This window comes from Protopterus annectens, chromosome 1.part1 (assembly GCF_019279795.1).
Source record: "Protopterus annectens isolate FY-2018-M chromosome 1.part1, PAN1.0, whole genome shotgun sequence".
Lineage (NCBI taxonomy): Eukaryota > Metazoa > Chordata > Ceratodontiformes > Protopteridae > Protopterus > Protopterus annectens.
The window spans coordinates 1,475,883,741-1,475,904,726 of record NC_056726.1 but is presented as its reverse complement, the minus strand read 5'-3'; the positions used below and the strand labels follow the sequence as shown (position 1 = coordinate 1,475,904,726).

Sequence of the window (20,986 nt, the reverse complement as noted above, 5' to 3'; positions counted from 1 at the left end):
AATTACCATTACCATATAGGTGGCAGTACACTAAACACAGATAGTGTGATAAGAGACTTAGGGACACAGGTGGACAGTGGTCTCACCTTCGATAACCACATCGCCACAATAGTCAGGAAATCCTTCTATGTGGCACACCTCATCACTAAGGGCTTTTCATCCAGAAAAAAGGAGGTCATTGTCCCACTGTACTCATCCCTCATTAGACCCATTATAGAATATAACGCCCCGTTTGGTATGTACCTCTCAAGACATCTGCAACAACTGGAAAGGCCGCAGAAATACCTCACAAAAAGAATCACAGGCCTAAAGCAGATGCCCTATGCTGACTGCCTTAAAAAACTCCAGCTATACTCTGTGGCATATCGTCTACTCAGAGGCGATCTCTGCTTAACATACAAGGCCATGTCAAACCCAGAGCTGTTGGACATGCTACACTTAAAGAAATCCCAATCACTCAGAGCCACACGCTCCAGGGATCTAAACCTCATCACAATAAACAAAACATGCTGGAGGGATAGGTTCCTGACCCAGAGACTCCCCAGACTCTGGAATAGATTGCCCATACATGTCAAGCAGAGTGCCTCTCTGGCCCTCTTCAAAAGGAACCTTGATGATTGGATGGGAGAAAGGAAATTCACCCCGGGGATCATGTCAGTTGCCCTGCTAGACAGGGGTCCAGGGAAGTAAATAGTGTGGGAAGAAATAGCCAGTGAATTGCTATGGCTAAGCTTGTATAGGCCCTAGGGCTGATAGCCTAGTACCAACCTATGAACCTATGGTTCTTATTCCTGTGTAAGGACTTCATAGTTGTTGCTTGTTCGTCTCTAACACTTATAACAAGAAGGCAGGGGGGTTCGTTTAGATGCTTTAATACATAGAAACACATCAGGATGGATAGCAGCATCATAAAATATGAACTAACTAGTTAACAGACAGACCTTACATACATACATACTTACATCTGAACGCTTACTACAAAATGGCAGTCAGGCTCGCACGTGCTCAGTATTTATACACTTGTGCAAGCCCTTGAATATCTTTTTAAAGGTATATACACACACACATTGATCTACAGCCTCCCTCTTAAAAAGATTTCCCTTTATACAAAACGATATCAGAGTTAGACACGCATTACTATATACATTAGCAACAAAACAATGTTCATGTCCAAGTTGCTTTGTACCTGCTGCAGGGTTTAGAGATTCAACCGTATCTCATAACATAACAATCTGTACCAAACTGAGCAACAGGGACAGTCTGTGGTGCACAACTCATACCAGGAACTTCTGGATTCGTCATAGGAACAGCAATGTCCTCTGGAACTTCCCCTGGAACTGGAACACTGGACAACTCACTGTGAGATAAAGATTCTTTCTCACAAGCTATGTGCTGTAGTATAGGCTCGGACACCAGTCTCAAATGCGTCTGATTCCACCTAAAAATTGCTCCTTCTGATTCCACAAAGTATGAACTTGGCTCTGGACAAATATTCTTCACAATATCAATCTGATCATTACATTTGGACAACTGCATCCTTACCACTTCTCCCTGTCTTAATAGACTGAGCAGTTTGCTGGCTTTATTGTAGTAGGACTTCTGGTTTAAGCGCTTCTTCAACAGATTGGCTTTCACTGTTCTATTGTTCTTGACACATGGAACCAACACCTGACTACTGATTGGTAATGTGGTTCTGGTTTGTCTCGATAGAATTCTCTGAGCAGGTGAACCAAGAAGTTTGTCATGAGGAATATTTCTGAGATTCAAGAGATTCAGGAAAACATCACTATGATCTCATTTTGACTTCTCTAGTAACTGTTTTGCACTTTGCACTGCGCATTCTGCCAAAACATTTGACTGCGGGTACTCTGGATTACTTGTGACATGAGTAAAGTCCCATTCTTCAGCAAATCTTTTGAACTGTTGGGTTGTATACTGCGTGCCATAGTCAAAAATAACTGTGTGGACTACCATGAACTGCAAAATGACGTTTCATCTTAATAATGACAGTACTGGAAGGTGGATTGGGAAGTAGGTCAATCTTGAACCAATTGGAGTAAGAGTCTACGAATACCAAATAATGTTGACCAAACCATGCCAAGAAAACATTGTAGGGATTGAACATTATCTGGTGCTGGCATTTCGAGAATGGCTGTTTGTTTTGAAGGGTCTAGTCGTATGCCTGTACTTGTAAGTAAATGACCAACATAAGTAACTTCTTATACTTTGAACTAGCATTTCTGTACATTGAACTTAAGATTCACTTGATGTGCCCATTCTAGAACTTTTCTGAGGTTTCTGTTATGTTCAGCTTCATTATGATCTCCTACCAGTACGTCATCCACTATAATAGCACAAGGATACCCAGAAAAAAATTTACTCCATTGCTCGTTGAAAGGCTTCACTTGCACAAGTTATTCCAAATGGCATTCTCAAAAATCTGTACCTGCCAAACAGAGTACTGAATGTAGTGAGCAATGACGATTTCTTGTCAAGCTGAATTTGCCAAAATGAACTCTGCATCTAAGACAAAAAAAAATAGTGGCATTTGGCAACAAGACTGTGACTTCTTCGACTGTGCACATTGGATGATGGGGTCTTTTTAATGCTTTGCTCAAATCTTGAGTCAATAGGTATTCTGATGTCATCTCAGATTTTCTTATGAGCTACCACCAAGGAAGATACCCATTCAATTGGAGTTTTACCTGGACAAATCACACCTTGTCACTCCATTTTATCTAATTCGGTCTTGACTCTGTCCTGCATGGCTATTGGAACGTTTTGTGCTGGCCCGATAACTGGATTGACCTCTGGGTCTAACTTCATGGAGTACACAACTGGAAGTTTGGCTAGTTTTGTCTTTGAAAAGATCAACATAGGTAGAAAAAACATACTTGGCAAAATTAGAATAGTGGTCTTTTAAGCTAACATGATGGACTTCCTTATTAAATGAAAGCAGTCCCATTTTCAAACTGTCTGTGAGCCCTAACAATGACTGGACGTGCCTCTTGACCACATAAAATAACAAGTCGTGGCTTCTTCCGCTCTGCTGGAAGTAACATGAAAGCACAACTGAGCCTTCGGTTTGAATTTCTTCACCTCCATAAACAGCAAGCTTTGCACACCTTGTCAAATCAAGCCTTTCACCCTTACATACGCTGGCAAATGTTTCTGCTGATATAACATTCCACTTGGAATCTGTATTGAGTTTGAGCTCTATGGGTTTGCCATTTATCCGAACAGTACAAAATACTTTATTCATTGCCCTTAAATCTAATGCATTTACCATTTCATGAAGCAATGACACACCATCAAAATAAACAGGAGGCTTGCTACTGTCTAACTGATCAACTTGTTTCTTAAAATGTTCCCTTTTAATACAATAACGTGGGCCTTTTGATTTACAAAATCTTTTGAAATGATTCCATTTATTGCATTTGTGGCATTGCTGACCAAAAGCTAAACACTTTTTAGATTTATGATTATCACCACAATTATGACAGCTGGCAATGAAAGTGGGTTGGGGCCCATGTTTTGAATTTGCTGACTCACTCTTATGCTTAACTGAAACCGTACGAAGTCTAGAATTTGCTGAAAAGTTCTGGGGTTTACCAGTAAGTGCTGCAGGGGTTACAGCTGCCATGTGCTTGGGCCTGTTTCTTTCAACAACGTGCCCCATACTACCAACATGAGCTTTATCACTGTGCCTTCTACTTCTGTTCTCATTTGTAAGCACATTTGTGTGCTTTTCTGTGAGCTCATGTATCTGATAAATCTCAATGGCCTTATTCAAAGTTAAATCACTGTCACGAAGCAAAATCTTTCTCACAGCATCATCTTTTATACCACACATAAGTCTGTTCTTTATCAATTCATCCCTTAAGTCACCAAATCTGCATGTTTTAGCTTTATTTCTCAGGTCAGTTATATATGCTGCAAAAGTTTCACCAGGCTTTTGATCCCTTGTACAAAATAAGTGCCTTTCCATTGTAACATTTGTCTGGGGGTTACGCATTTCTCTAAATTTACATTTTAAGCACTCTGAGTCCTCTTTGACTCAGCCGGTACAACAATATGATGATTTTCCCCCTCTCCGGTATAGATAGCATGTGCATACACAAATGAACATTCACTTTCTATGGCTTCTGACACAGCTAAATTAAGTAGAATAAATGCCTTTGTATGGTCATCTGTATCAGAAAATGCAGCCTGTATGAAAATGTTGTACTCTTGCTCAAACACTCTCCAGTTCTCAGCAATATTATTGTCAAACACAAATGCACTGGGTTTTCAAAATCCATCTACCATGCCCACAAAGTATACACAAACACACTGAAAATATGGCCCTTGTAATTATGTATGAACAAACTGTTTTGTGAGCTTGTAATAACATTCAAATGCACAACAGACTCTTCGAAATATTGTACTTAGCGAAATATGCTCTGTAATGGCTGTACTCTGCAAAATATGCCTTGTAATGGCTGTACTTTGCTAACTAGCTTTAATGTAACACTACACAAACATGCTTACGCTTCTGATAACTTGGTTATCTTTGCTTAATATGAAATACATATGCTTTGTGAAAATGTGGTTATGTCCCCTTATTTTATTTGTTTTATGCAATACGGACCTTATTTCAAACATTTTCCATAGTAATTTGAATATTTTATCAATATCGTACATAAGTTCATAGGTTGGTACTAGGCTATCGGCCCTAGGGCCAATACAAACCTAGCCATAATAATTCCCTGGCTATTTCTTCCCACACTATTTATTTCCTGGACCCCTGTTGACATATCTGTTTGTGGGAAATTATTTAGAATGTTCTGTATGCCTTGTTTCATATTATGTGAAAAGAAATAGTGCTTAGAAAGTTTTAATGCCTGAAATTCTTTTCTGACCTGTTTTGTGAAGTTTTGCACATTTAGGAATGATCCTTTACTGTATATTCCTCCAGCTCCTAGCAATAGCTTAAGTCGATTACCCAGGCCATTTTCAACTTCATGCCCCTTGGCTATACCAGTTCTGACTCCATGTCTTTTAGACATGCCATTTCTTATACCATGTCCTTTTAGATATCCCACTTCTGACACCATGTAGCTCATTCGTCTCTAACACTTATAACAAGAAGGCTGGGTTTTTTGTTTAGATGCTTTAATACATAGAAATACATCAGGATGGATAGCAACATCATAAAATATGAACAATATAGTTAACAGATAGACCTTACATACATACATGCTTACATCTCAACTGGTTACTACAAAATGGCAGTCAGGCTCGAACGTGCTCAGTATTTATACACTTCTGCAAGCCCTTGAATAGCTTCTTAAAGGTATATATACACACATATTGATCTACAATAGCCTCACCTATTCTTCACATTTATAATCTCTGCATAACTCAAAACAACATGCCTGATATCTGGAAAACAGCCATTGTTCCCCCCCCAAAAAATATTCCATCCCATGGCACTGACTTCCATCTCATCTCCATTCTTTCCATACTTGGTAAAATCCCTGAAAAATTAGTTTACAATCAACTCACCCATCACATCTCCCATAATCATCTACTGTCCTCAAAACAACATCATCTTGGGTTGGTAGGAGCACTTCTACAGCACTGTGGACACTTACTAATAGTATCCTCCTGGCTATGGACAAAGGCCTCTTGAGTGGAGCTATCTTTATTGACCTCACCAGAGGTTTGGATGTATTGGATCACCTAACTGAAATTGAAATTAGCCCATATATACCTCTTTAGTTTAAGCATTATCTTTCCAAGCAGCACTTCTGAGTTCAGTTTCAGAATACCTTCTCTGTTTCTATTCCTCTCTTTAAACAATCCCTCAGGGTTCCATTCTGGCTCCCCTTCTTTTATTCCAATTTCATTAATAAACTACCACTTGACCCCCCTCATCTCTCTGTCTTATTGTACGCTGATGACATGGTCTTATTTCACTCTAACCTGACTTCCTTGGCCATAACAACAACTACAAGTGGACTTAATTTCTCTTATCAAATGGCTTAATAACACAAAGCTTATGCTGAACACTTCTGAAACTGAAGTAATTCTGTTTGGTACCACCCCTAAATGGCAGGAAAATCCTCAATCACTTCTTATCCATGATCACCTTGACAACCACATTGATCAAGTTATCTCCTTCACATACCTTGGTATGTGGCTTGATCCTACATTGAACTTTCACCTTCACCTAGAACAACTAAGGAAGACAATGTCTTCCCTCCTATTTTGGTCCAATATAATATTCTCCTTTCTCTCCAGACCAATCAGGAAGGTCATACACAAAGGCATTCTACTAGCCCAGTTTCAATATGGACTTCTACTGGTTGCAGCAGCATCCAAGAAAAACTCCTCCACCATCCAAACTATAAGCATCTATATCTGAAGTTTCATTACCATCTCCCATAGAAATATCACATTAAGCTTAATAAAGCCAATTAGTTACCTGTCCAACAATATGCTGTCCTGCTTTTTGGATCCCAGCTCTACAAGCTCTCTAAAGAACACTCCTGTCCTTCTCTTGCTTCCAATCTCTTCAGACTTTCCATCCAGTTACAATTTAAGACATTTTAACCACTCTGGTCCACTTCTTCTATGTCTTAGAACCAGACTTCATTGCACTAACTATGCATTCTCCATCCTAGGCCCCAAACTCTGAAATCCCTCCATACTAATTAATCTAAAAGACCTCATATTGTACTCATTATTTCATTCTCAGCTTAAAGATCATCTCATGCCAGAGTCAATTTGAAAATGCTTTCCCACTGGACACATCACCTAGTTCCCCACTCTCCCCTTCACCAATCAGGCACATTTGTCTTTCTCACATTACATCTCTACATTAATATGTGACATTTCTTCCACAGTGTATATGTTGCTTACTTTTGCTATATTCTACACTTTGTGCTCAGTCTTTTCACTGTTTAACTCCCTTCTTCTTCTTCTTCTTCTTCTTCTTCTTCCCTCCTTACTCTAACCATCCCTTCTTACTGTCCTCTGTACTGTGTACTTTATTATTGTTACTGTTATGATTCATTGCTATGTGCACACATCATTTTGTTTGTATTCATAATACTTGTTGATAACTTGCTTGCCTGCTGTTTGTGTTTGTCTACACTGGGACTGATATATGTTCATATGGATCAGTGCTCTACCCCGTTACCAAGCTGAGCAAATAAATAAACACCCACTAAAGATATCTTAATCTCTTCTGCAACATAGGCTGAACATGTTAGAGGGACAGATGTGTGCCGCAGAGAACTCCATGTCTTTGGAAAGATCTTCCTTTCTGTATATAACAAAGTGCTTCTCTTACTTTGTCACAAAGTCATTTCTGGAGTAGCACGCTTGTCCCTTATGGAAAAGGATAACATGTAAATGTTCTGCCTGCTCTGGGTTATAAAATATATCATATTTAAATTACAAGGGGAAAAAACTCAATGGTAATGCTTGGCTAGGGTTCTAAAGAACCTCTAGGGTCAATAGCCTAGTAAGAACCTATGAACCTATATGGAAAGGAAGGGGGCTCACATGAGACCTGGAAAGATTTAGGCTATTGTTTTCAAATGTGACATGGTATGGGCACAGGTAGTTATTTGTATGGTGGTTTATTATGCTTCAACAGACATAATAGCAGCATGGAGAAGAGACCAGTACTAAGTACTCATCTGGTAAACATTTTGTAGAAAACCAACCAACAAAAGAGAGTGGAATCATGGGAATATTACTTGTAAAGTAGTTACTCTGTGAGGAATCTAACAGTTATATTGTAGGTTATATGACAGCAGAACACATTTACATAAACCTGGGGAGGGATTCTGGAATGGACAGGCAGTGCAGTTGCGATGCTTTGGAGCCCAATAACCATGTGATCATATCAATGGGATGGGGAATCCATAAGCAGAAGAACGAATAACCTGCCATTTTATGATACAGCCTATGAACATTTAAAAAGGCAATGGGCAATGGTGGGTAGGGGCTTTAGCAAGATTGTTTATTTTTCTCCCCACAGCTGATGATCAGCTGCCACCAGCTCCTTTACATTCACTGGGTCTACTGGACCCAACTTAGTCTCCCTGAGCTCCACCCAACCTCAGTACAGGGCTGTTGAAGATATTGAGCATTCTGGTGCAGCATTACACTAGTGCTTTTGAGTGCAGTGTCTGCCACCACCCACTGACAACCTTACAAGATCCACGAATGCTGCCTTTGGGATGCACATGCACAGTTCAGTACATGCGCAACCTCCTGACCAGGGAGGTATATACCACTTACCACTTATATCATGGAGCATACCAGGCTCTTAACGCTGCATTGAGCCTAGGATGCCTCTCCCCCAGGATGGACAAGCTGATGTTGGTCTTTCAATCCCATATTCCCAGAGTGGCCTCTCCAGTGCCCATGCTACTAGTCAACAGGTTATATGCAGCACAGCAAGGGTTTTGTCCATATGTAGCATGAGACAGAGGCTTTAGCTAGCTTGTTAATCATGAACGATAACAAGACGGGGCAATGCAACAGTGGTCCATTTTAACTTAGGACATTATGTGCCTAAAGGACTATCTCAGGCTCCAAGGGTTGGATGTAAACCACCTAGCTCAGAGGTATGACATAATAACAGTAATACTTATTTGTTAACCAGGTAGGCCCACTGGACACACTATCCTTCTTTAGGAGTGACCCAGGAGTAATGTCTGATTAAGTGGTTAAGAGTTAAGAATTACTGTCGTAAGAATGTCCTTCTATATTGTGCAGCTTATAAAGGGATTGTGTTTAAATCTAAGAAAGTCATTGTCCTTATTTACTCAGTCATTATTAGGCCAGTCATCGAATATAATGCCCCCTTTGGCATGTATCACTCCTGCCACATTCAGTAACTGGAATGTCCCAGAGATACCTTTTAAAAAGGATACAGGGCCTAAACAATATGTCTTATATGGATCAACTCAGTGTCCTGTCACTATACTCTGTATCCTGCAAACTGCTAAGAGGTGACCTGTGTCTGGCATATCCTCTGACCAAGTAGTGATGGACCTACTGCATATCAGCAAGTCAAATTGCATCATAATACTCAGTGTAGGAATCTAAAATTCTGCTGGAAATTCAACAGAATGGTTTGAAGGGACAGGTATATCACACAGAGGATACCACTGCTCTAGAACAGACTCCCCATCCACATTAAACTAAGCGTATCCTCGTCCATATTCAATTGCAACTTGTATCTATGGACGGGTAATAGAAAATTTACCCCAGGACTACTGCCTCTACTACTAATGGACACAGGCAGCTCCTAAATGCCTTATCCCATGCATGGCCCCATCAAAGTATATATTGTATGACCCCAGTTATTCTCACTAGGGGTAATATACAATTATAGACCATGGGATGGCTAAGGCCAATCTAACACCAAACGAGATAGGTCAATTCAAGCACCAAAAAGGAAACTGGCTAGGCTTAAAATAGCCTGCAAGGGCAGCTAGCCTACTTCTTGCCTTTGATCCTATGAACCTAAATGACTTGCTCAAGGTCACACAAAAGGTAAATGAGAGCCAAGGTAGTCAAACCCCGTACCACAAAAAATACAGCTCACAGCTTGCTCCAACTGCCAGACAGAAGCAAGCGGGAAAATAGAAGAGGGATGGGTAGATATCTGCAGGAGAGATATTCTACAGTCTGTGATGTACTCTTTTTCCACAAATGACAGGGTACAGAAGAGCAGGTCAAACATATTTTTTGGTAAAGGAAGCAGCTCTAGTCAAGGAAGTGTGACTGATACTGGAGGCAGATGTTTGGTAAAGGGAGCAGCTCTGGTTGATGAAGTGTGACTGATATTGGAGACAGATTTTTTTGGTAAAGGGAGTAGCTCTGGTTGAGGAAGTGTGACTGATACTGGAGACAGATTTTTGTCTCATAGTGATGAGATCAAGTTGATGATGAAGTATTTAGGGAGGAAGGTGGGTGGATAATCATGGAGGTGAAAGGGTTGGTAATGGACACATAAGAAAGTAAATTAAAAAGAGTCCAGATAATACAAGGTAGTACTACCTAGCAGGACAGCTAGCAGTGGGAGCTGTCAGTGCTGGTATACAGTTCAATTTATTTTAAGAGGGTGTAAAATGGTACAGGAAGGGTACTATGTCAGAGCAGAGCTGGTATTATTAAAATGTTGGGAACAGCAATTGGGACACTTGCAAAAGCTGGTGATGAAATGTAGCTATAAATGGGAGACTGAAAGAAGCAAATACTATCCTTAAGGCAATGACTGCAGAATATGATACCACACAAGTGGTAAACAAGGAAGGCTAAAAGAGCTAATTTCTTGCGGCTAACGGGGAAAGCAGTCAAGCTGGCTGCTGGAATGGAAATAAAAGGAAAAGATGTGGATGCTCAATTTCTGCAGTCAGGGGGCCGGGGGGAGTTTAGTGTATAATGGAATGTGTGTTATCGAATTCTTACAGGATGCATATAGATCTAGAATGGGAGAATTTCGCCCCATTCTGATTGATGCAGCAATCATCTCCACATATCCCTCCCTTGCCCCCACATCCACAACCCCATGCCATACCCTACTCTAAATATATCCCCTGAGCAAGTCCTAAAGGCTCTGTCTGGGGTGAAAACCACTAACGTCATGGGGTCTGGTAACATGCTTCCTTATCAGTATGAAGCACTGTCTCACTGACCCATTCCACAGTCTGTTTAACCTCACCCTCTCATCTAGCTTTGCGAGTGAGGAATGCAGATCAACTGTGGTCATATCCACTTCACAAGGGCGGTCCCATCACTGATCAAGTCAACAATTGTCCTGTAAGTCTTAGAAGCTTTATCTGCAAAACAATGGAATGCATTATCATTACTAACCTCATAAATGTAGACATTGGTAACCTAAAGTCTCTTGAGCCAAATCAGTTTGGTGTGTGAATGGCAGGTCCTGCCTGTCAACTACACTGACTTCTTTGAAAAAGTCACACAGGGCTTGGATGAAGGCAGATTGGTACACACTGCACACTTTGAATGCAGTATCAGAGGGGCAACAAGTACCACACTCACCTTTGGTGCAGAAGACTGTGGGTTCCGTTCCCACCATAGGTAGATTGAATACTGATACCATAATACAGCATAAGGGGGTGTTGCACTCCTAATTGCATCATCCTTAAGATGAGATGTTAAACCGAGGACCCATCTGCTTGAGTTGGTGGTAGCTCAGGTGGATGTAAAAAATCCCACACCACCTATTATAAAGAGTAGGGGGAAGTTCCCTGATGCCCTGGCAAAATTTCCCCTACTAGTATAAATATCACCCCAGGTTTCCCCTGAAAAGTAGCTAATAGCATACTGGGACTAACCAAGTTAACAAAGGATGGATAAATAAATAAACAAATAGCTGAGGCCTATGACACTGCTTTAGCTTTCAGGTTGCTTGAATCTTAAGCAGTTTAGAACTCCTGCATACAATGGAAAGTAACATTTGTATCCAGTGTATTTAACTTGGCTAACAAAGACTAGTTATTTTGTATCTGAGCTAGTTAAATTAATCAAGTCAAAACTCCAGGGATCACCCTGAAAACTCAAAAGACAGTTAATGTTTTTGTCACTGGGTTAAAAATATCTATATAGTCAAATTATTATATTTTCTAGGTATGATCCATTTCATTTTTGAGTCCCATCTGTATTCTTAAACTATAGTCCCTGTTCTGCAATCATGTGGTTTGGTAACTGAATATTAAGATGGTTATTAATGCTAAAAAATACGTTTTCCAAGACAATGGGCTAAACAAAATTTATACATAAAACAAAGCAGTACTTTATATATTTCTAAAAGAAAGCTGGACATAAACAAACTTGACACATTAAACAAAGTAGTAATTTACATACTTCTAAATGCAAACTTGGCATTTATATATTAGACAATAAGAGCAAATGGGGAACAGTATTTTTCATGTTTCCTAGTGACATAATGCTGTATGCTTGGTCTAAAGCTAAGAATTTGAAACTAATAATTATAGAAGGTGTGGTATATATGTTTATCAAAAGTTAAGCCCAGTAAATTATGGGACCACTGATTGTTTTACAGAGTTTCATTTACTACATAAAATTACTTCCATAAAGTACATATATCTCAGGCAGAATGTAACTTTTACTAGACCTTTCCTAGTGGTGTCGCCCCAGGGATCATGGACTGCTCTCCCAACAGAAAAGCCTCGTTACTGGGGTTCTTGTTTAGTCTTCCTGTGTAACACCTCACCTGTGGACTGTGGAATTATGGGTAGCATTTAAACAATGAAAACTTCTTGCTAGGTTATGGAATATTCTTCTGACCTTGTTTTTTGGTTCCTTATAGTCTGCATATAATGCCTTCTGCTCTTTTTATAGATTCGAAAATCATACACTATATCACAGGATGGAGCTAGTGATACTGCCCTTTTGGAAACGCGTGAAAAGCAGGTAATGGATGAATTATTGTAGTAATTTTAGAAAATGGCAAAATGTACCACCTTCTGAGACATATGTTACTGCAGTCAGCAAAGCAGTATAGAGAATAAAATGCAAGCACAATGTAAGCAGAGAGGAACATTTGGAGCTGTGCAAGAGGTCATGATCTTGTAGATAATGCATTAAGTACAACAAAGTGCTTTTGTTATTCCCTAGGAAGGAGTTTAAGTTCATTGGTTTTGTTGCTAAGCTTATGACATGTCGCCAGCTTTGTGGTATATAGCAGCAAAGTGGGATTGAAACACACCTGACTTGGGACTGATCCAAGTGCTGGAGAAGCCACGTGGGAGGATGGGAGCAAGCTGACAATGGAAGCTCATCCATCCTAGGGTGGAAATATAGGGAGGGAGCATAATCCATTGTAATGCACCTACAAAAGAAGTGATGTAGGACCGCATACAGCATGTGGATTAGGCATACATGCTTGGCTTTGCCGCATTGCATTTACATGGAAGTTTTTGTTGTCTAGCACACCTGTGCACAGCAGGAAGCATGGCAGGCCCTCGGTTTGCAAAAGGGTACGTCAGCCACCAGCATTTGTGGTTATGGACAGCAAAAGAAGAAAATGGTGGATGCCTTTATGCCAGCTTCCCTCTGTGAATGAGTCTTACCATGTGAGAAGAAGTATGATCCATGGTGGTGGGAAGAAGTCACATGATCAGCAGACATGGGGCCAAAAGCAATTTTATCATCTATTTGTCTTTGAAAAGCTTGACTTCCTTTGTCTAGGGTTGGTTTATTCAGTTTTTTCTGTTACTTTAAGCATCACACAATTGCATCTGTTCACTGTAAGGTCCAGCTGCAACTTTTCAAGTAGAACTGGGTCCGACATGGCTTTATACATCAGGCACAGGTCTTGCAGCTATATACTGTATGATACAGCTGCAAGTCTTCAAGCAGAATTGGGTCAGACATAGCTTTATATATTGAGCATTGGCCCATTTTTTTTTTGTTAGGTTTCTTAACTTGATAAGTCCACTGGGTACAAGTGGCCATTTTCAGGGGTGACCAGAAAGAAGTCCCTAGTTAAGTGGCTTACTCAGAGTCATACAACAGCCAAATGGAGGTGGAAGGAGTCCAACACTGTACTCTAGGTCACACTGAAGTAGTTTATTAATAGTTCAGAGACAATCCTCTGCACTAACTTCCCTCTATGTATTCTGAAGAGTGTAAAGAACAAAGACAGTCCCTTCAGTGCATCATTTTAGGTGATGTTTTTCAACCCTTTTATTTCCTTTGGTAACAACCTCTGGTGTTATCTGTGGTTGAGTCTTATAACTTGTTATTAGGCTGTAGCATGCAGTGCTGCATTCCATAACTGGTCAGATCAAAGATGCATCAAAGGTTACAATGTTACAATGACGTTCTGCCATCTATTGCTTTTGCTTTTGATTATGAGATGTACTTCACAGTAATCTAGTCTTACGTTTGATATAACATACTAATCAAAGCTAAGTTTGTTTTTCTGTATTAATTCCAAAAGTCTTTCTTCCTATGTCTTTTTCCCCATATGCCAACTGGTTTTAAGTCCATTTGTTCCTCAGAAGAGGGGAATGGCTGCAATGTGGGAGATTCCTTCAGATCATTTAGGGGAAGAACTATCCAGCTGAGCAATCTTTTCAGCCATCAAGGATTTTTGCATACTTGCCAACATCACAACAACTGAGGAAATGTATGTATTTCCTAACTCCCCTCCTAGCAGTGCTGACATGGGCATGTGGCTGGCCTTTGTCTCATGACCTGCACTTGCCTGCTCCTTCACACTGACAGATAAGGGCTACCATCACCAGGTTGGGTGGCCCACCCACACCCTTCCTGAGACCAGTCACTTGCTAAAGCCTTTCTTTCATTCACTGACAGTAGGTTTATCTTTTCCAGAGCTTTGGGTGTGGCCACTGACCCTCCCCTCCCAGAATGGGTATGGTGGCTCTCCCTTGCCTACTTTATCAACTACCTGAGGGGCTAATCAAGCCAGCATTACCTTATATGTAATCGGACTTTATCTCTATGTCAGCACAGCAAGCAGTAAGCCCTTTATTTCCTTGCCTACTCTTAGTGTTACCCCATTTATTTTGTAATTAGGGTATATGTATCTTTATCCTGAATTTGACAAAACTACATTTAATGGCACTGAAAGTCAGACCATCATTATTCATCATGTTTAAACTGTCTTAAAATATTTTACATCCTTAGTGGGGTAAATATTTTGCTTAATCAGGGTGTCCACTAGACACCTCAATAGGCTAAGACAGATACCAGTTATTCTTGTTATTTATTTATTTATTTTTGGCCTCCTTTGTGGACTCTTCATCTGACCATCAGCTATGTGAGCCTGCTCCCACAGCTGCATTTTACATTTTATGTCCTTTGCCCTAATCTGGGGTATAGAACCATACCAGTGGTGGTATAGGAAGGGAAAGTGGTTGAGAGTGGAACAGCTGGAAGCATCATATATGCTGCCCTAGCTACTTGGGGATTTTTTTTTGAATGCCCTAGTTGGATAGAGCTTCTGACATTAGCTCCAGCACCTATTTCAATGGCAATGTCATGCAATTACAGCAACATCCCTACCACTGTGGATGTGTCCCATCATGGGCAGAAACCCTTCATTCCTAGAGTAGGTGAGCCATCAAAAAGCTATTCTTTCTCACCGCCACACCCGTGGAAGTTCCTCTGGTGCTCAAACCCCTAGTCACACTCAAGTCATGTGGGTGGTGGTCGAAGGTCCATCACTTTAAACCATGCAGCCAGGATTATTATTGTTTTTTTTTTCTTCCTCCAAATCAACCAATTATTTACCCACTAAACTACTTAACTCTTTACACTAACCTGGATGGGCTTACCCATAACTCCATGGAGATACTGTCAAAGGTTTTTGCAAGACCTGAGTATGTGTGGTTAGCCATTCATCCAGTGCAATAATATTTATTCAAATATATGCCCAGATTAAGTAAGAAAGAATTTCCCTTAACAAAACCATATAGTACCTACTCTGTTAATATAAAGTAACCTGTATCTTTTAGGGGTCCCACTATGAATAATTGTTTTCGTTTTTGTGACAAATGATTATTCAAACTCAAAACATCCAAAACACTGGGAGATTATTAATCAAAATAGCTTTACTCTCAAGGTCACAAAACATAAGAAAAAAATTTTTTGCAACAGGGAAGCAAGCTCCTTGCACACCCCCACCAACTATACACAATAGCAAATCCAAGGTTGCATAAACTCCAGAAAAGGGGAAAATGAGAGTAAAATGCAGAATTCACTCCCTGACTCGACTCCAAGTGTAGCCACCATGAAAGAACATCAGAGATCTTTTAGGTTTGATGTTCTGAGCTCAGTCAACTATCTGGCAATAAACAGTTGGGCTCTCACCTTTTAGGAGAAGATCAGTTATCACCTGCTGTACAGGTTTGCAGAGGATACGACTGTAATTGTTATAACTGGGAGAGTTTCACCATTACGTATGAAGACCATTACAGCTTGAAAACAAGCTCTCACAACAAATCCAGCTGTAACTTATTCACAAGACACCTGGATTAGTAACCCTTGTATTACACAGGAAAGTGCTGTGAACATTGCCAGTTTCTCTGTGTTGTTAAGAATGTTTAATGTTGTGGTTGTCATTTCATTTTTCATGTTAAGCTATCTTTACTGGGCAAGGGGGTAATACCAGTGATCTTAGGTTTTAAAAGTTTGTGCAAAATGTGTCTTGAGTATCCGCTGCTGAGTAAGTATCTCACTGGTGTGAGTTGTGCTGGAATTTCCTCATGTCTTAAATGGTTTAAAAACAAAGGTTGTCCAAACAATACCTGAAGGTGTGGCACTGCAACTCTAAATTACATGATTCCCATGTCATGAAATGGAGCCTGTAGACAAGAAATTTATTTATATAATTTATTCACAAGTTAACCAAATAAGCTTACTTCACACAAAAGCCTTTTCAGAGGCAAGCTTGGGGAAATGTCTGTTTAAGAGGCAAGCTCAGAGAAACACGATGAAATCAAACCCAGAACTAGAGCGTGACGCTTGTTAGCTGCTCATAGCCTTAATTCTCTGAGCTAGACTCTCTGAATGACAACTGACTTTCAGAATTAATTTGGACTGTTTCAAAGTAGCATTAAAACATTATGTTTCCTGACAAATAAATAAGTACAGTGAGTGGTGTGGATCTATAGCAGTTTATTTTCCATGTAGTATTTTTGCAGCACTATTGCATATTATTTAGTTATTTAATTTTTGTTGGTGCTACTAGAGACTTCAAGTCCTTTCAGCACCTATAGCCTTCATCCCCACAAGTTCTGTTCCTAGCAGTTCACCAGTATGACCTATACAAGGCAAATCTCCCTGCAAAGGGAGCACTTGTGCATGGAGTTCTCCCTCTCCATGTACAAGTCAAACACGGCTGGAGGTCAGTCTGTCAAGTGAACAAGATGGAGCTGGAAGGGACCATCACACTTCAGCACATGGTATTTTTGCTTTACATCCTAAGACTCACCCCCTCCATACTAAAAACAGCTTGTCAGGTTGGGTGGGCAATAAGAAGTAGCTAAAGCCAAGGCCAACCTTCAGGCCCATAGGTACAGCTGTGACTGCTTTGCACTCAAACCCACTCCAACCTGACATCGACTCACTCTGAGTTGTAGCTTCTGCTAGAAATCTAGCTGAAGGTTATCCGCAAGGTCCTTCCGCCAGGATAGGCACACCCACCCTCCTTGCCATTCCCTCAGGATGGGCACACCCATCCTCCTTGCCACTCCCCTATGATAGGCACGCCCATCCTCCTTGCCACTCTCTCAGGATAGGCCCATCCTCCTCACCAGCACTGTCAGACTCCCAAGCAGCTAGTCAGGCTCAGGTCAACTGGGTCATTTTCATGGCATTTTCTGTATATGCCACCAGGCTGATTCAGTACCATTACACTGCTGTTTACAATGACATACTTCTGTTCCCCTCAAGGAGAAAGTACTGCTTAGTGAAGAAAAGCAAATTGTTCTCACTTGTTATATTCGTTAACTGAGCTGCGTGTGTTTTAAATATAATGGCCTCACTTTCTACTGTGAATGATTACTCATGGTTGTAAGGAAGTTACAGTCATAGTGATTACTATGATGGTACTATTCTAGTATAATTTTACATTATTTAGTGAAAAAGTAATCAACATTCACTGTTTCTCCTTTTTATTTACTGATATTATTAAAGAACACCATGGCTGGGATTTATAGATTCAAGTCTACATCATTATTTTTCTGGAGTTCACTTCATGGGTCAGCTTACAGCTAAGAACAAATGCATTATCTTAAAATTCCCACACACTCACATTGCTGCTAATTTGCATTGAACCATGCACTATTCATCTGTGATTCCCAGTCCAAGTTATTGTCCATTGTTTACATATTAATCAGGTGCAGTTTCATAGTCTGATCTCACCAGTTTGATTTGTTTAGCAAGATCCTTCTGTTATCTAAGTGGAATGTGTTTACTGAGGACAGTTTTTGAAAGTAGTGTAATATTTGTTCCTACTGTATATTTTACTGATTTTGTAGTTCCTCTGTTCTGATTTACTGTTCAGACTATCAGTATGTTTATGTTTCATAGATATATTTTTGAATGTGATATAATAATGTTAAGAAAATTATTGAAAGATGAGCAAGCTCCATGGCAAAGAATGATAAAGCCCTGAGTGTAGTACATGTGATTTGAGTTTGATTGGTGGCTCAACTGACTATTGCAAGTGGCTGGGGGATAGGAATGAGTGGCTACTATTGGTTTTCCTATCCTGGGAGGAGGAGACAGCTCTGGCTTGTCACATAGGTGGCACCTACAGGGATCACTAGGTGTTACACCTAGTGGAGGCTAAGACTTCCAAGCTCACTCTGCTTGAACACATTTGCATTAGGAATCCAAAGCACACAGCATGCAGAATACATTTCCACTTGAGAGACAACAATAGCAGCACTTGGAAGACCTGCTGCAGGGGGAGGGGGTGATCCTTAGGGGGGGAAAGCATGGTCTGCTCTGCAGGACCAGCAAGCTGGCCCACTCCCTACCTCCAAACTCTAGCTTAAGAATGGAGGGCCAATTGGAATTCTCACCAGGAAAAAAAATAGCTGTAGGGATCTCACCTAACCAGAAAATGCCCCCATCCCCCTGGAATGAATGTGTCAGCTGGCTGTTGGTGGAGGAGTCATTAGGTGAGGTCTTGCAGTGCAAACTTCCTGTGGTATTATATGCAGGTCTTCTAATATATATAGTATGATTCTTCAAGTCTACTTGGTTTGGTAGACAATTTCATCAAAAGATGGCAAAAATACTATATCTATACCACCAGGTATAATAAGTCAAACATTAACTCATCAATAATAGACTGGAGTCTAACATCAGTACTACTAAAATTACACCCAGTGTGACATTCTCTCAGACACTGAGAGTGACCATCTATCAGCTTATGCCTATAGACACTCCTTATGTATCCCAAAATGACACCAGAATTCACAGTTTTCAACACCACCAAATCTGATAAACAAACAGTCACATCTACTCTAAAATCATGTAATTTTAACATATTGAAATACCTATTATGAGATGCCACAACAGTGAAATTTAATCAGGTCTTTCTCAATGCACTCAAGAAAATGGCCCTCATAAGAAAAAGAGAGCAAAGGTAAATCCTGATCCATGTCTAACACAAACAACTAAAGATTTAATCCATAAAAGATATAAAGCCTAGACACTCTGGCTAAAGTAGAAAACACAATAGAGACACCAGACATTTAAGCAACTCTGTATCCTAACAGAAGATAATAAAAATAATACACACTATTAAGAGAATAACACAAATGTGAAAAACTAGATTACATGAATATCCTGCCATCAACACTAGCACTTTTGCCACTTCACTGAGAGGTGGACCTAGCACTAGGTAACTTAGGCAGCTGCCAAGGGCCCATTGGCTGGCAGGGGGCCCGACCATGATATAAATTTAATAAAAAAGAAGAAGAAGAAGAAGTTAAAGGTTTCCAACATTACTTTTTCCTACACAATGTGCAGATGTATTATTCTTTCAGTGTTGTGTCTACATAAGTGCTTTTCCAGCCAATGAGAACAAAGCACACATACACAGATCAACATGCAAAATGTGAAATGTACTAGAACAGCAGTGTAGCAGTATGAATACTTCTTGCAGGTCGGAACCTTAATGTTAGAACTTGTGTTCAGCATGGATAACTTGACCCTGAGCGAACTTCAGCAGGATGTGTGTTAGAGGGCAGGTTAGCTAATTAACTTGCTCAGGTTTAAATATTTTACCTTAGTTATAGGAGACAAGAGCCTTAATCCCCTGCACCAACTACCAGCATTCATCTCAGCTGTCCCTGACTTTGACTCAAATTTTAGCTCTGTCCCTCTTAATCCCTCCTAAAACTAGTGACTAGTGGTGAATTACATTTAATACATGATGGCAATAATCAGAGTTATAACTTCCTTTACTTTAGAAAATGTATATTAATGCATATCCTCTTATTCTGTCAATGTCTCTCACTAATAGTAATAATATTTTGAAAACTGTCACCAATTATTTCTGGATTTGTCCCTGATTCTGTTGAGAGCTCGGCCTACATGACCCCTTGGTTACAATTAGTCACTGGAGTTCACTGAAATGTTCTGAAGCGAGTACTTTTATCATTTATTTGTTTATACGTTTGGTTTCACTGCTTAATGGAAGAAAGTGACCAAAACTACAAATGTAAACTGTACTCTAATAAATGTTGTATTTAAAAAGAAATACATTAAGTCAGGAAGGTAAATCAAATATCACATGCATTATGCATGGTCCTAAAAATGTATGCAGGGGGCCCATGGTTTGAAAACATCCAAGGGAACAAGGTACACTTAATCACCACTGGCCAGATGCATATTCAGTGAATGTGAGTTTCAATTCATTTTCAATGAATGTGAGCTTCAAGGAAGAGAAGTGTATTGCTTGTGCTAAGTCTGTTTTCATTTTCAATGTGCAACCTGTTTTTTTTTTAGCAAATGGCCATCTGTGTTTGTGCTATAAAATTTGATAGCAGTGTTAGTAGTGCAACAGGTCACATACTTGCCTTTGGTGCCAAAGGCTGTGGGTTCTACTCAACACCATGTAGACCACTGCAAACACTGCAGTGCAGTCCAGTATAAAGGGGGTGCTGCATTCCTGACATGTCTTTGGGATAAGATATTAAACTGAGGGCCCAACTGCCTGAATTGATGGCAGTTACTGTGAAATCATTTATATCCACCTTAGCTATTGAAAAAAGTAGGGGAACGTTCCCCAAAGTCCTGGCTAAATTACCCCTAAGTACCACCAAGGCTCTCCTGTGAAAAGAGGCAATGCATGAACACATGGTAAATGCAAGTTTAGCGACTGCAATACATACAATTTTGTGAGATCCAATGAATTAACTATTGAAATAATTTAAAATAAATT

At 40.1% G+C, this 20,986-nt stretch overlaps 1 protein-coding gene across 2 annotated transcripts in view; it reads left to right on the top strand.

The window, feature by feature from the left end:
* Positions 1–20,986, top strand: part of DCDC2B (doublecortin domain containing 2B) — a 722,606-nt gene that overhangs the window by 540,572 nt on the left and 161,048 nt on the right. For both annotated transcript variants that reach the window (XM_044082560.1, XM_044082551.1), the window contains one exon: positions 12,397–12,468. In XM_044082560.1, the coding sequence (XP_043938495.1) occupies positions 12,397–12,468 (72 nt within the window). The remainder of the gene's footprint in view (positions 1–12,396; positions 12,469–20,986) is intronic.